Consider the following 16,154-nt stretch of genomic DNA (forward strand, 5'->3'; position numbering starts at 1 on the left):
TCTATACCTATATATATATCATTTATGATTGCCGAAATATATAGGTATACGATAAGCGTTTATAAAGACGTTCTCCGGCTCCAGTCGTGCTCGACTTATAAAATATTACATATAATAACATCTAAAAAATCAGAAGTTAACTTCACGCGTGAGTATACTCATGCAGCGTTGCCGAGCAACTGACGCCTCTCCACTTCCGTTACTCTGAACCAAGCGAAAAATTCATCAAATCGCGTACTTTACTCAAGTATTTCTCGAAAACGAGTACCGCAAGGGTATTGACACTTATCGCATATTATTTCTATTTTTATGGAGCGTCATATACTGGTTTATCAAAAACATTAAGAGAAAACTTTTTTTACAATTCATTATAATGTCTGTTTCACAATAGCTCGGAATAGGAATCCCATGTTAAAAGTTGAAACTTTAAAGCTCGGTATCTTTATTTTTAATACCGCAAGAGCTACCGAAATTTATACCACGTATAAAGCACACCTAAATTAAGGTATATTCACAGTTTTAAGAAAATCTAGAGAAAATCGATTTTCCGGAGAACGTCAACGAAAATGAGAAGTCGCTCGGCGCACGTTTCGTTAAGATCTTGCGCGCTTTCTCGTCCTAGTAAATCGAAACTGTAAAATTGCCAGTATTAACAATGACAAATAATCCAATAGGGCAGATTTCAAACTAACGAGCGCTCGTTGAATCGTCTTTTTATCGTTTGCGGTTGCCGAGATATAAGCGTTTAATGAAAATAAAAAATCACTTTTCGTCTTAATAAACGGAAATAAATAATTGCCAATAATAAAAGTGAGCAATTCTAATAGAACAGAGCACAGTCGAAAAAGTGCTATTTGAATCATCTTTCTGTCTTTCACGATTGCAGAGATATAAATGTTTAATAAAAATGACGAATGCGGCGAAGCGCGCGATTCTTTTGGCCAGCTCGGCGCGCTTTATTGCTTCAATAAACAAAAGGACATAATTACCAAGTACAAAGTGTTTTTTTAATCATCTTTCTATCATTTACGGTTGTCGAGATATAAGCGTTTTATATAAAGTCAGAAATCATTTGGCGCCCGATCTTTACGGCACGCGCGCGCTTTATCGACGGAAGGACGCAATTGTTAGCAACAAAATCGAGATATTCCAATAGCACGGTGTATAAACTAAACAGTCCTTTTTGAATCATCTCTATATCTTGAGTATGGTTGCCCAAATATTTCTGATAAACGATTAAGGAAGACTCTCGCGCACCGAGCCAGCGACACATGGCCTTGACCTACATGAGCGGCAAGAGGCGGGACACTTTTGTCACGAGCTCTGTCTCGATTTCCTCAAATTCCTGCGAGAGAGAAGGATATAAGAGAGAAAGAGAAAGCGATATACATTCATATCTCTCTTTCTCTTTCTTTCTCATATCTCTTTCTCTATCTGCTTTTCTCTTGCTTTTGAGGAAAAATGGAAAACCAATCAAAAGTGGCCCTCTTACGGCCAGTCTCTGATTAGAAGGTCTCTATCCGCGTCTGCGTAAAGATCCACCTGTAATACATCTATCGTAATTCTGTTTGGCCATTTGCTGTTGCGCGACACAACTTCTAACGCAGATTTTACGTATATACGCACAATGTTTACGACAGCTTCTTTCCTCACGACCGCACGATCGGTTACGATTAAAGCGTTACGATAGATGTAGACGGGGCTTAAAGCGACGATCCGGATCGGATTGTTAACGGGAATCGGTGTCGGAGAAGTAGCCGAGAATAACGTGACGTGGCTCCTTAGCGCAACAGTGCGCGAACTTTCGACCCGTCCATATTTCGCTCTCGAACATCAATGAAGCACTTACATATCCAGCTTCTCCCCGACTTTCCGCTTCGCGCCCCGGCTTTTGTCATTCACGAACGTACGTAGAACGTACCGCCGTTCTCTCGGCGCTCGCGTCTCGCGTCTTTTACGAGAGGCAGAAACAATGCGAGAAGGGGGTGGCAGTTCCGATCGCGTATATACGGTTACCCTTTATCGCGCGATTGAAACGCACGATATAATTTATGAAGGCAATTAATATCTCAGATACGACGCGACGCGCGGCTCGATCGGACGCGTCGCCTCGCGCCTTGCCGGCGCTAAATATCATACCGCGCTTCTTGTACGCTGCGAATCGTTCGCGCGCCGCCTTATTCTTTATCTAATCCGCCGCCGCAATAATGCAGAATGACTTCGCAATCCCTGAATTATTATCTTTCTCTTTGAGGAAAACGGATTTTTGTTATTTACTTACAAACACGCGCGCGCGCACACGCGACACACACGCACTCTCTCTTTCTCTCTCTCTCTCTCTCTCTCTCTCTCTCTCTCTCTCTCTCTCTCTCTCTCTCTCTCTCTCTCTTTCTCCCGCACACTCACAATCTTGCGTAGTAGCATTCGCATTTATTTGTATGCTCGGCACATATCTATTTTATTTTTCTTCATTTTTTCGTAATTTTTTCAATAATTTTTCATTACTTTTATATTAACTGGGTTTCCAAATATATAGCACACCACAACGTATACTAAAAACAAAATATATGATGTTTTAGCACTTGAAAAGGCTATCTTTAAAATACTTAATATTATAAATAAATAGCAATCTCTCTCTCTCTTTTTCTTACGTTTTATTAATATATTAAGAAATAAATTAAAACGCCAAGTATTATATATATATAGATAAGTAGATGCAGAGTCATCCATTTGCATTTTAAACTTTACTTCCGCGGAAAGCCGATTAAAGATCGCATCGGACATCTCGACTAAAAACGTTAACGTAACTGCGCTCAAATCCCGTATTTTGGGGTCATTTTTCCGACGCGAGAACGCGCGCTCTTTCCCATTTTCTCGTAGATGAGCGGCGCGATCGCGCGCGGCACGCGGTAAAAAAAAAGAAAGAAAAAACGAGCTCGAGGACCGCGGTCTGGCACGAGCCGATAGCCGCGACGCGAGAGTGGCAAAGAGGAGCGAGAGAAAAAGCGGTAGCTCGCCAAGGGGGCGGAGGGGAGCGCGGGGCCCCGGGGGAGGCAGGGTAGGCGGCGGCGCGGTGGCGCGGTGGCGCGGTGGCGCGGCGGTGGTCGCGGAGGGAGACCCGTGGATACGTTCAGGCCGATACATGGAGTACGGCGAACGGCGAGTAACGTCTGATTCAGTCTACGTTCGACCGTCGCGCGCGTCGTGCCGTGAACTCGTGCGCGATCGAGTCGAGCCGGGCCGGATTGAATTGAGTCGAGACTCGCCCGACGTCATCGAGACGAGAACGCGAGGGTAGTTGTGCGAGGAGAACGGTAGTGCGCGCATAATAATAATACGACCGGCTAAGCGACCCGAGAATCGCGGTCTTATCGGGAGACGACAGAAGCGGGAGGATGTGAGAAGTTCGCCGCAGGATCGGAGGGACGAGAACCGGCGCGTTTTTCCCCGTTTCGAATCAGAGGTGTGTACGCGGGACGATTCGCCGACGAGCAAAGTGAAAAATCGTACAACGCGGATCGGAGATAGGGATAAAGACGTATAGTTGGAGAGGATAGGATATATATATATATATATATATATAATTTATATCGCGAGATATACACAGAAAAGACAGAAAAAGAAGCGTGGCTCGCTTACGCGCGCGCGCGCGCGCGCTCCGTATACAACGTGAAGTGAGAAGAGGGAAATCGAGCGATATACGTCGAGTCGTCGCGCGTACGAAAGCCGAGAACGTAACAGGAATATCGGCGCGACGGGCGAAGGGGGTGAGACGAAACGGCGTAAATATACGCGAGTCGAATAGGATTCGTCATTCGGCGAGTAGTCGGGCGCGCGCCGGGATATATAGGATATAGAACCGCCAGCCTCACTCTCTCTCCTCGCGTCAGATCCGCGTGACGGCGGCGGCGGCCGCGCCGTGCGAGGAGTTCCCGTTGATCCGTAATATGCCATTAACCGGCGCGCGGCGCCCGGTGATGTTTATGAGCGTGGTGCCCGAGGTGGCGGCGGTGCGCGGAGTGCGGGAACCTGGTAGCGGACCGGACGCGGGCAACTCGCGGCGGCAACTTCGCGCTCTCGCGACAGGTGTGGGTTATTACGGCGCCATCGGCACCTCCGCCTCGCGCGGCGACGATAACGCGCGCGATCGTCACTGTCCCGACCATCGGGCGCGCGCCGTCCTCGCCCAGAAGCATCTCCCCCGTGTCGTCGTCGTCGTCGTCGTCGTCGTCGCCGTCGTGGTCTAGAGGGACGACGTTTCGCGAGAGGTGCGCAGCACCGAAACCTGACCGTCCGCGGAGGGCACTCGCGAGCTCCGTGAACCGGAGGAGGACGAGGACAACGAGGTGGAGGAAACGGAGGAAGAACGTAAGAATTTTCTCTCTCTCTCTTTCTCTCTTTCTCTGTTTTTTCTTTAATCGACGGCAGGACGCCGAGAAAGCGCCGGCTGTTTCGTTCGGTGCGTTCGAGAACAAGAGGAAGACTCGCCGACTCGCGTAAGCGAAACGACCGGAGAGAGCGCGCGCGGTCTCGGGACGGCTATACGACGGACAGAAGCGAGCCTCCCGAGACGCGCGGGCCTGCTCTCGTTTCTCCCGACGCGACGGGAAAAATTGCATCGGAAAATCGAATCGGCACGCGGGCGCGCGTGTCTGTGTGTGCGCGTGTGCGCGGGACGAGAGAGCTCGTGTCGGTGAGAGCGGGTCAGTGAACGATTGCGCGCCGCCGCCGCCGTCGTTGCGAGAGCAACGAGGAGAGAGGGTCTCTCTCTCTTTCTCTTTCTGATGTCTTTCTCGCGCTCGTTCTCTCCCTCCCTCCCTCCCTCTCTCTTTCTCTCTTTCGTTTCGCTCCGACGTACGTATATGCACGTGCGAAAGCGAGGAGAAACGTGAAACGCGCGCGTGCGCCGGTCCGTGTGTGTGCGCTCGGCGCCCTGACACACGAACGCACGCGCTCGCGTGCATACATATACGTCGCGCGTATAGGTGCGCTCGCGCGCGCGCGTATGGAGCCCTGCAGGTGCGCGAGTATGCGCGGGCACACGCGCGCGCGATAGAGACGACAGCGCGCAGCCGAAGAGGAGCAGGAGGAGGAGGAGGAGGAGGTGGTGGTGGTGGAGAAGGAGGAGTTGAAGGAGGAAAAGGAGGAGTAGGGGGTGGAGGAAGAGGTGGAGGCAGAAGAAGAAGAAGAAGAAGCCAGTGACACCGGGAGGGTCGGTTGTCGGTTGTTCCTGGTGTATAAAGCGGCCACCGGGATACACCTATATATACGTGTGCGACGTGTGCGTGCGTGTGCGCGCGCGAGAGGGACCGCCCGCGTGTGTCGGGAGATCCGCGGATATAAGCGATACGGTGCGCGCGAGGTTCTCTCCCTTTCGTTCTCTTTCTTTCTCTCTCTTACTCTTCGTCTCTCTCTCTTTTTCTCCCCGTCTCTCTTCTCTCTCTCTCTCTCTCTCTCTCTCTCTCTCTCTCTCTCTCTCTCTCTCTCTCTCTCACGCGCACACACTCGCGCCGAGCAGGAGAAAGAAAAAAGGGGAAAACAAAAGTTCGGGCGAAAAGAAATGCGGGTTCGTTGACTGCGCGCCGCCGCCGCCGCCGCCGCGCGATGGCCGCATGCTCGTGCCCGGTGCTGCTGGTGCATAGTGCGCGCGTGACAAGAGCGACGACGACGACGACGACGACGACGGCGACGGTGACGACGGCGACGACGGCCGGGACGTCACCGGCGGTGAACGTGACGGCGACGACAAGAGCGACGACGACGACGACGACGACGACAAGGACGACCTCGTCGACAGAGGTTGTGCCGGCCGCTGCGCACCGGCCGCTCGACGAGAAGCAGTGAGTCTACGCACGCTCCGCTCGAGATTCGACGTCCCGCATTCACCGCACCGGCATCGGCGGGCGGCGACTGCGGGGCCAACGGCCGCCGGTAAATCCGTCGACGAGAGGTTCGCGAGGTACGTGCCGCGCCCGTGTGAATTTGGTAATTAGTCGCGCGACACCGGACGTCTCGCGTCGGGCCAGTGGAAGAAGCGGCGTCGTGGAAAGGGAGGAAAAAATAACCGGGTCAGTCGTCTTTTCCGCGTCGAACGAACGATCGAGCGATATCGGATTGACCGGAAGGTCGGTGAGCGGTCCGAGAAGAGTGTAAAAATTCCGGAGTAAAAATAGTATGTAATATTTATTGTAAGAAATATATATGGTAAAAATATAATTTATATGTTTATTGTACATCTGCAGACGTAGACGCACATTTATTGTGCGAGAGTTTATTAAGAAAAATTACAAATAAATTGCCAAGTGCCCAAAAGAGCGCCAGTCTATCTGCCTGTCGAAAGTCCGTGACGCTTTACGTATAAATATCTTTTTATTTTATAATTTTACACCGATGAACGAATATGAAGGGGATAATTTAACATTTATAACCAATCGTCGATATAATCTTAATGAATTATTGTTTCCTTTACGCATCACGTTTCTGTGAAAGTAAAACTCTATAAATTTTTATTAAAAAGGAAAGATAAATAAATTTTTAATTGAAAAACAAAAATATATAAACAAAAATAAACAAAGTTGCGCCAGAAACGTGACATTTTAAAATAAAATAACTATACGGAACACGTAGTAGAATAGAGACGAACAAAATTTTTACTTTACAACTCGTTGTTGTAATAATATATTTACTACGTACAAGCAAAAATATTTTTGTTCTTCGAAAAATAAAAATATTACGAAATTTCTTGTAATTATGATATACATGTTATATTCACGAGTGTTATATTTTTTGTATAATTTTTGTGTTGCCAAGCTCTGCTCACTGTTTCAATTTATTAAAAAAGCATATTTTATTGACTGTTTCTTCCAAAGAAATAATAAGAGGTTATTTATTTAAAAACATGCATATATTTTTATGTAGAAATGTATGTTATCCAGGTAAACTAAAAATAATATTATATATAAGCCGTATTATATACCTGTCATAAATATTTAATATTTTATCTCAGAAATTTTCCACAAACTTCATATGATACTTTCGTCATTCTGACTGCTCGAAAGAGCTTCTCTCTCTCTTTTGTAACGAGAATTTATTGTATATGCTTGACAGATACGTTGATGCAAGTCGGAGAAATAAATGACCTCGTTGCCTGTGTCAAGCGAGTTAACTTACCAACGCTACAACTTGCAACTCGTACCGTTAATACCCTTAGAATTATCATTTCCTCGCGGTGCAACGTAAAATTACGCGACGTTCAATGAAGACGATCATGGTTTGCGCTCGATGTTCTCACGATACGCGGCGCGACCTTCGTCGTCGCGAAATTATTGGAATTAATTATCGTCGTGATAATAATCACAAATCGAATAATGCAAGTCGCGCGCGTCTAGCACGCTATAGTTTTCTGCGTCGAAAGCTAGCCTCTTGACTCGACGACTTCGAATTTGCATCGGTATTGCTCGATTACCTCGCGAATACCGCGTAGTGAAGTAACGTAACGTGGATCTCTTTTGTTATTCGGTTGTCGACCGTTGACTGGCACGTACAGTTTCGTAATTTGTTTGTCCGCGCGCGAACAACTACCCCAAACACGACCGAGGAGGCTCTCGCATAAATCATTGCGTCCGCGACGTAAATGTGACTTCGCGGAACAACCGTGACAACCCCGAACCTTGATCTTATCGTCGCGCGCGTCTCATCGCGTCCGTTAATGATCGTTGTCGGCATAAGTTTCAAGTTACGAGAGAACAATTAGACGCGCCGACTTTAGCGTCGAAAGGAACAAATTGACTTTGGAACGATTCCAATAGCGCGAGTCGTACATTCTAATTGGGCGATATGGGACGGGTTTGTACGCGATTTTTCTCACGTTCTCGCGCTCAAGTCCAAGGAAATTGTATAACAGCGTATAAAATTTATGATCTTGCCACGGCTTCTTGAATCCTTCCCGATGAAATATTACGGATATCGCGCTGAAATAAAGCACAGCTGATGCTCGCCAGAATCAACGCGAATAATACAACCACGCGATCGCGTTATACTATTGTGAAAAAATCTTTAATTGGGTCAACAAACGTGGAGAGGATCTTTATTTTACACAATTTATAAATATGGGTAACAATAATATCACGGTGATTAATATTTACGCTAGACGTGCACAATTTTACCGATTACATTGCTATCGTGCACGATGTAATCGCAATTGCACTGATAAAATATTTAGTCAAATGTTCGATAAAAGATATAACGGTCAACGATCGCCCCGTATTTAACTTCATCGTGTTAAGTGCATATATGTACACCGCTACAAGTTACAGTTACGTTAAATTTGACGAAAAGTTTAGAACTGTAAGATCTTTTGTACGTTATAATTTCATACTATAAGTATAGCGGAACGTCATAAACAATTGCTGTTGAAGTTAAAATTCCAATTCAACAATTGTATATCTTCTCCCTATTTTATTTGTGGAGAATATCACTATGTACCATCATGAATTAGAGAATTAGTATCACAATTGTATCACAGAGAAAAAAAATATTGCGTTATTAATACACGTGATAATGGATTTTTTATGCTGTTATTTTTACAATTTTTTTCGCAAACATATATCATTCTCTCTCTTATACATTCTAATATACATTAGAAATAATCTTCTAATGTTATAAATTAATATTATAAGAGAAAATAATATTAAAAAATTTTCCAAAGAAACACTATGGTTTTATAATTATCTCGTAGAAGAATAATATAAAATCATCAAACTCGATAACCAATGCTACTGTTTATCGAATGATTAAATTAGATAGAATCGTATACCTCGCAATCCAGATTTTAAATGTCCTGTGATTTACTGGCGCCTATGTTACGCTTGTAGTTTAATTGGATCGTATTCTGCGCAACACGTTGAAAAGTAAAAAAGATTGGCGAAACGAACGCGTCTCAACTGAATCACGGTTTTCAGTCGGGACGGTTCCTAATTGCTGAACGAGGAACTGGTAGATTAGAGGCACTTGTCAAAATCTTGGTTAAGATACGAGTTTGCGCGACTCGTTCACCCGTGACTAAATAATTACCAGTCGGCATACGAAAATTGATGCAAATATGTGCAAAATGAGTTCTCGCGAGCGATACGTCGAGTGTAAAACGGCGTAGGTCGGTGACATCGTGTTCTATTTCTCAAATGATCTTTGGCTGGATTTAATTAATACGAGCGTCGTCACAAGCGGTAAATTGACCGCGAGGTATAGTATTCCGTCGTCCGTAGAGCTATAACTAGGTTCGACACAATGCAATGCGATTTCTTTGTATTACCGTTTTCTTAACGCAAGATTTCCGATCCAAAATCCGCCAAATGCGTCTTATGTTAATAAATCGTGTAATGGAGATGCCGTATTTTCGGTTATTTCAGTGCTTTCAATTTTTACTGTGTGGTGAATGTAATGTTTGGAAGATAATTGAATAATAAAGATTTATTTTTACACATTTCCAGGTCAGATTTCACGTTTTTATAGTTTTAAATCGTTTTAGAGCAGATTGAAACAAACATAGAGATGTATATACGAATGTAAGCATTAAAAACATAAATTATTATTTTATATTTATTACAGTCCTGAGGAAAATGTTATACGAATATATAAATAGATCTTTAAAACGTATCATATGCATTTTCATCCAATTTGTTTTATTTTTTTGTTTATAAATCCAAAATTCGATCCAAAATAACATTAAATTATTCACGAGATATAAAATTTGCGATATAATTTTAGTGCATATCTCTAAGTTTGCATTGCTATTCGCAATAATCTTATTAATGAGTAGTTTAATTAAATTGGTAACAAAAATTATGGTAAATATAAAATAAAATTAAATATAAGATCTATAAAAAGAATAAATCCGTTTCTAACTTATGATTTCTTTAAACCTTATATTTGCAAGAATAGATGACATTAAAACGATAAACAACAACATTATAATAATAAATGCTTTTATTATTTTAACGTTAAGTTGAATAATTCACGCACGCAAATTAGTTTTTCAGCAATAAACGTGCGCTATACAGCGAGTCACGAACTGAAAGAATTTAATAAAAGCGACAGATTAGTTGTAACAATTGTACAAATATGTAATATTGTATTTTTTACAAACAAAATTTAATATATCAGTTTTTATTTTATGTTCTAGAAGAAAACGGCGTCCCCATTTATGATCGCATCAAACGAAGAAAGATAACGAAACGAGAAAAATATTTCTCGATCTGTGCACGAAACTTTGCGACCCGTATGCGCTCGAACATTCGTTCTTTCAAGAAGCTCGACATCGAAAAACCGTCGCACCGATCCTTTAATATATATCCACGGAATCCAGCGCGCGATGTAACACATTGTACGACGAAGAGGAGTTTGGGCTTAAAGTTCTGATCTCCGAAGACCGATCGGCTCTGTCAGAGCCGACTCAAGAGAGCTTTCTCGAACCGGCCGGGAAAAGACCCCTTCTCGAGGAGACTATCGCGATCCAACGAAACGATCGCGCGGACGTTCTCAGTGCCCAGAATCCCGTGATCCGCGCTCTTCGATCGAACTCGATCGTCGTACCCTCAGACCGATCGGCTTCGCACACTTTATAAGGAATCGCAGACTTAGGCCGGCCAATCGCAGCCACTGGATCATCCACCTTCGCCGTTTGGATTCCGCGTTCATCCGTCTCTGTGTTCTCTCCCGACAGAGAAGACCTCTCGCGGCCGATCGTATATAACGTGTGAGATTTTATCGTCGCGACGGTTTCCGCAAATCGCTCTATTACCCGCGAACCGTCAAGTACGCGAGGATGCTAACGTTGGCGTCGAGTGCGCGTCCGTGCCGAGTAACGAGCCCGTTCTGATCGTCGTCGATGAACGTGACTCGCGGTGCCGGGAAAGTGAGGCTCTAATTAACTCGCGTGTGACGGCCGCAACGTCTACGTGCCACGTTGCCCAGGCAGCGGATCGCCGATTTAGGAGACCGAACTGAAGAGGCGGCCAGCTGTTAATCAGCAGCCACCGCGGTGGACATGATTATTTCAAAGGATCTGTTCCTCCTTGGCGACCAGGATTATCTGCGCCTTCCCGTCAACGAGAAGCGCCAGCAACGGGCAATGGGCCGGCCGATCATCAATGCTCCCAGGTAAGGAGAGCCAGCTGATTCACGCTTCTCCTTTTATTTTCACTTTCATTTCCACTTTAAACGTCTGAAAGGATAAAAATAAGATTAGATTTCTGGAAATTTTTCTTCAATTTTCAAACAGAAACTTTCCATATTTTATCACGAGTTAAATTCTTTTTTCGAAATTTTCTTGAATTTTCCCATTTTGAATAGAGTATCAAAAGTTTTATCGAAAAGTATTATACTTCAATCAAACCGATTCTAATTGGAATGAAAAAATTATTGTTTTTGTACGTTTTGTATAAAAACATATAACACACATATATATATATATATATATATATATATATATATTCTCTCTTTTAATTCCATATTTAATATTGCCATAATTCTTTTTTTAAATGTATCAAAACTCTTTAAACTCTTAAAGCTGATCATTTATACCGAAATTTAAAAAATGGGATGCTAATTTTATAAATGTTTTTATACAAAGTATTCTGTTTACGCAAACTTTCGGGATACTTTGATTACAAGAGATGATTTTCAAATTTAAAAATCGATAGTTTTAGAGTCTAAAACTAGGTATTCATAAACTGATAAAATATGAAATCAAATGGCATAGGCTTCAACTAATTAATTTTTCAATCTCGAATTTATTAAATAATCTCACGGAATAAATATACAGTAGATCTGGGACGCTTGTGCGGTATTGCGCGTAAGAAAGATACGGTAAGCTCCGAATTTACGTGACATAGTTTTACGCGAATTTAAATATAGGCGAGCGATAGATATTGTCTCTGGGCGACGATTCCGGTTTTAAAGTGATAATAACTTTAGCTGAACGTAACTGTGAACGCACTTTGTTCTCTCTTGCATATTTTTACATTTTATATTGTTTTAAAACAAATGGAAAATGTACGTTCTGCGAAATATTCTGCTCCATTTGTTTATTAATTATATAAAATTTTATTAATTATCTAATAATTCTTCTATACAAATGTATTATATAGTCACATATGTATTATTAATCATATGTATATTATATAATTGATTCGTAGAGCACAAAATCGCAGCATATGCATTTTCAAGTGAGATCAAAAGGAATAATTCGTTTGCTTGAAAATTCATGTTGCTGAAGCATGAATCACGGTTCGATATTGACTAATCTATATAAAACCTAAGTAAAGGGCACATTTGAATTTGAAAACTAAAACAGCTATTATAGTTTTTTCAGTAAAGATTTTGATTAAGCTTTTGAAGAGATAGGCAAGTAAATTATTTAAAGAATAAAGGAGAGCTCGCCGCTGATGTACGCCGCGAGTACGTGAAATAACGTTTTTTTTTCCTTTAATTAAAAGTCTTGATGCATTGGAAAAGCAGGTTTATCGCTCGGTATACAGGATAACCCGTGCACTTTGAGCGTACAGTTATCGGTTCGCGGAATGACCATCGGTTCGGTTTTCTATTAAGCGGTTTCTTTTTCGCCGCGCGAGTGCCACTCGTGTAGAGGAGTATCGCGCAGGCATAGAGGCGTTTCGATCGCGCGAGCGCGCGCGCGCGCAACGCGTTAAAAGCGGCGTGCTTGCGCGGTGTGTGTCGAGATCGAGAGATTTATGCCGGAACTAATCGATTCGCCGCGCTATTATGAGCTTTACGATTTTTACGAGAAAAGTGTGCTGACCGCGCGCGCTGCACGTCGTATATGTTCGTCTTTCCCTCTCCTTTTCTCTCACTCCGCTTCCCGCTTCCTCCTTCCCGCTTCCATTGATACGATTTCGTTGTTGTTACCCGCGTATTAACTGATAACAGTAACCGGCGAGTCTTATCGCTGCTACGCTCCTTCGGGGATCAATGACATGCCCGTGTATAAATAATACGTCGTACGGTTCCGTATCATCGATCAGTGAAACCCCACAAAGCTCCCGCGAGATAATACGTACGTTATCTGGGGGGGGGGGGAAATACTTTGGCCTATGCTATTCAGTGATATTTTTATATCGACGTAAAACACGTGCGACTGTCGCCGCGCGAGCGCGTTAAGCCCGGTCTACATAGGCCGCAGTTCGCAAAACGCAAGACACACGCACAGTCTACATGTCAATCTAACAAAGAGGTTAGGTTGACATGTAGACTGTGCGTGTGCTTGCGTTTTGCGAACCGCGGCCTATGTAGACCGGGCTTTATATCCGCATTTCGGTTACGCCCGCGACAAGCTAGCGCGACAATAAAAAACGTTTATTCCTTTCTTCTCGTTGAACTTTCGCGTTTGCGAATTATTCGTAAACATAAGATAAAATATATGAAAGCTACGAATTGGTCACAATGGACACTCAATTATTTACCTGTATATTTGAATGTTTATTATAATTGTAATTTATTATTCGTGGTGTGCATTCACGTGTCTGTAAGTACTAAAAGAAGAATTGATTGTGGCATCGGATCGAAAAAGCAGATTTCGGGACACGTGCTTTCCCCTTTTACTTCTTATATATTTTTTTCTTTTACACGCAGAGACCGAGAAAAGCGCGCACGAGGATTCACAGCGCTGCTCGCCTCGTCGTCGGCGAAAATTATGTCGCGGCGGAGCGAAAATATATAGGGAGACCGTTCCTTTGCGCGGCGCACGCGAGCGGCGGCGGCGCGGCGCAGCGGTGCGCGCCGCGTTCTTATTTACTTGTAACCTAGAAACGCTCGCTCGATCGAAAGAAAAATCGGTAGTTTCTCCCGCGGAGAAAAATCGAGTCTTCCGCCTGGAGATGAAACCGTTCCAGTTTCCCATGCGTGACCCACTGGCTAGGGTGCACTCTCGTGCGCCTCTCTCGCGATATATACCGCTCTCTATATGCAATCGCAATCGCATTCGCCGCCTCTCGGCTCGAGAGACGGGCGTTTTCTTATTCCGCTCGTGCCGATTTTCTAATCTCGGCCTATTATATAGCGACGTACTCTCGAGTGTTTCTTATATGGCGGCGTGATTCCTTCTGGGTCGAGACGCTCCGTATCAAAAAGGATCGGCACTCTTGGACCCCCCCCACTCGCGATATGAATCACACGTATCCTTATCGTAAACCGTGTACGACTGCCGTATACGTAAATGAAAATGTTTGATACTGTTTAATACGTGCTATGGCTACTGAGCACTTGACTTTTTTGTTTATCGATTTTTTTTCCCGTAAATATGGAATCTGTTGACTTGGAAAAGTCAAAGATACGATATCGAAGTGTCCAGATATAGATACGTACACTTGCGACATGGACCACGTAGTAAACACCGCAAGGACAAAATAGAAAACATTGGGGAAAAAAATGAGGACGAAGGATACGTAACGATTTAAGAATGAAATAATAGCCGGTATTTCAAGTATTACGTTTATGTGGAATAGAGTCAAGTAAAAGACCGTATACGAAAGACTTTTAGGTGGCTGGGTAAAAGAGTTGTCTTTTTTTATATATGTTTACAGCAGGCACTTATTTCTCTCTGTGAAGTAATCGAGCTCTCGTGTTGCGGTTTGCGCGAGAGCGAGAAATTCGCATAGCTACTTCGAAATCTACGGCGTTTCGCCGCAGCAGACGTAGCACCGCCATAAAAGTCTCCCGATAAGTGGATTTCTCCCGATGTTGTTTTCATAATGTTGCATTCAAAACACGATCTCCCTTCTTTCTATTCATGGAGACGATCGTTAATCTGCTCCGTTCGAAAGGAGGAAAGACTTTTCCGTGTTGATGCCTTTTACTCCTATCACCTGACATCTCGTTAATCGTTCAGGTGATCAATAATTTGATCAGTAATTTCATTGATTTAATAAATAATTTATACATAAATATTTCATGTGTATTTGAATTTGATGCAAGGATAATTGAATGCGAACTTTGAAAGTAAAAATACTTATATGAGGGGAGATTTCCAAGTGTACCTAAATCGGAAAATAATGCTAAACCTACACAGATTATTTCTTTCGGTAACCAAAGAAAAAAAATTTACCATTTATAAATCCAATTTTTGCAACGTAAACATAAACAAATATCAAATATACACGAATTTTAACGGATTAATAATGAAAACTGAAACATTAGATAAACTAAATTAGATTTTACTAAGAAAGCTAGAACTCTGACAAATTGATGCAAGTAACACGTTAATAATCCGTTAAAATTCATATATATTTTTGATATGTATTTTTGTTTGTGCTTATATCGCAAAGATTTGGTTAGAGAGAGTTAATTTGTAAATAGCGAATTTCTCTTTTTAGTTACCAAAAACAAGTAATCTGTGTAAGCGTGTAAATATAATTTCGTTTAGTATAATTTTGCGATTTACATTTCACACGCAAAACCTTCTCTTATTAATATAAACATTATATTTATGTGCATCTCTCGTATACACGTTCGATAAGCGAGATAAAAATATAATATTATACTATAAAGATCGCTAAAATTTTAGAACGATGACACTCACCGATAAAAATGCGAAGAAAAAAAATTCGTGACACGTGAAATAAATCTTGCTGTATGTCGCTAACATGTGTCACATGACTCATGTGTTTGATAATACCAACTTATGTCTATCCCATAAATGATGCGGCATTCTCGACTTGCAACGTGTCAATATCGATTTCCGCGACCTCGATCAATGAATCGTACTGAGAAGAAAAAAAGCTAAATATAAATATTCTTTATATACTGTGCGCGTGGGCTTTTTTACGATGTTATGCTATTCGAGTTCTTTCAGAGTTTATTTCTATTTAATGCTGAATTTAAATCAATATGAAAATAAGTATAATTTAATTTTTTCATTGTATTAAAAAATATATTGCTATATTTATTTCTTTTTATTTATTTTTTTGTTAATTTCAAATTTTACGACTTGCGGCTATCATTAATAAAATTCGATGGTTTTTTTCAGCATCTATAAAAATACACTTAATTATTGCTTTTAGCACGAAATTATTTTTATAAATAAATGAACATTTTGCTTTTTATTTTAGACCAATTTCGATTAAAGTTTTCGTTTTCTTGGA

General features: G+C 42.5%; 1 protein-coding gene across 1 annotated transcript in view; it reads left to right on the forward strand.

The window, feature by feature from the left end:
- The first annotated feature begins 3,209 nt into the window (after nt 1-3,209).
- The window catches only part of E23 (ABC transporter G family member E23), a 136,095-nt gene continuing 123,150 nt past the window's right edge, over nt 3,210-16,154 (forward strand). The window contains exons 1-2 of the mRNA XM_077412102.1: nt 3,210-4,368; nt 10,181-11,157. Coding sequence (XP_077268228.1) covers nt 11,045-11,157 — 113 coding nt within the window. The 5' untranslated portion in view covers nt 3,210-4,368; nt 10,181-11,044. The remainder of the gene's footprint in view (nt 4,369-10,180; nt 11,158-16,154) is intronic.

Source organism: Temnothorax americanus, unplaced genomic scaffold (genome assembly GCF_048541705.1).
Source record: "Temnothorax americanus isolate GAGA-0224 unplaced genomic scaffold, ASM4854170v1 Scaffold3, whole genome shotgun sequence".
In the NCBI taxonomy this organism is placed as follows: Eukaryota; Metazoa; Arthropoda; class Insecta; order Hymenoptera; family Formicidae; genus Temnothorax; species Temnothorax americanus.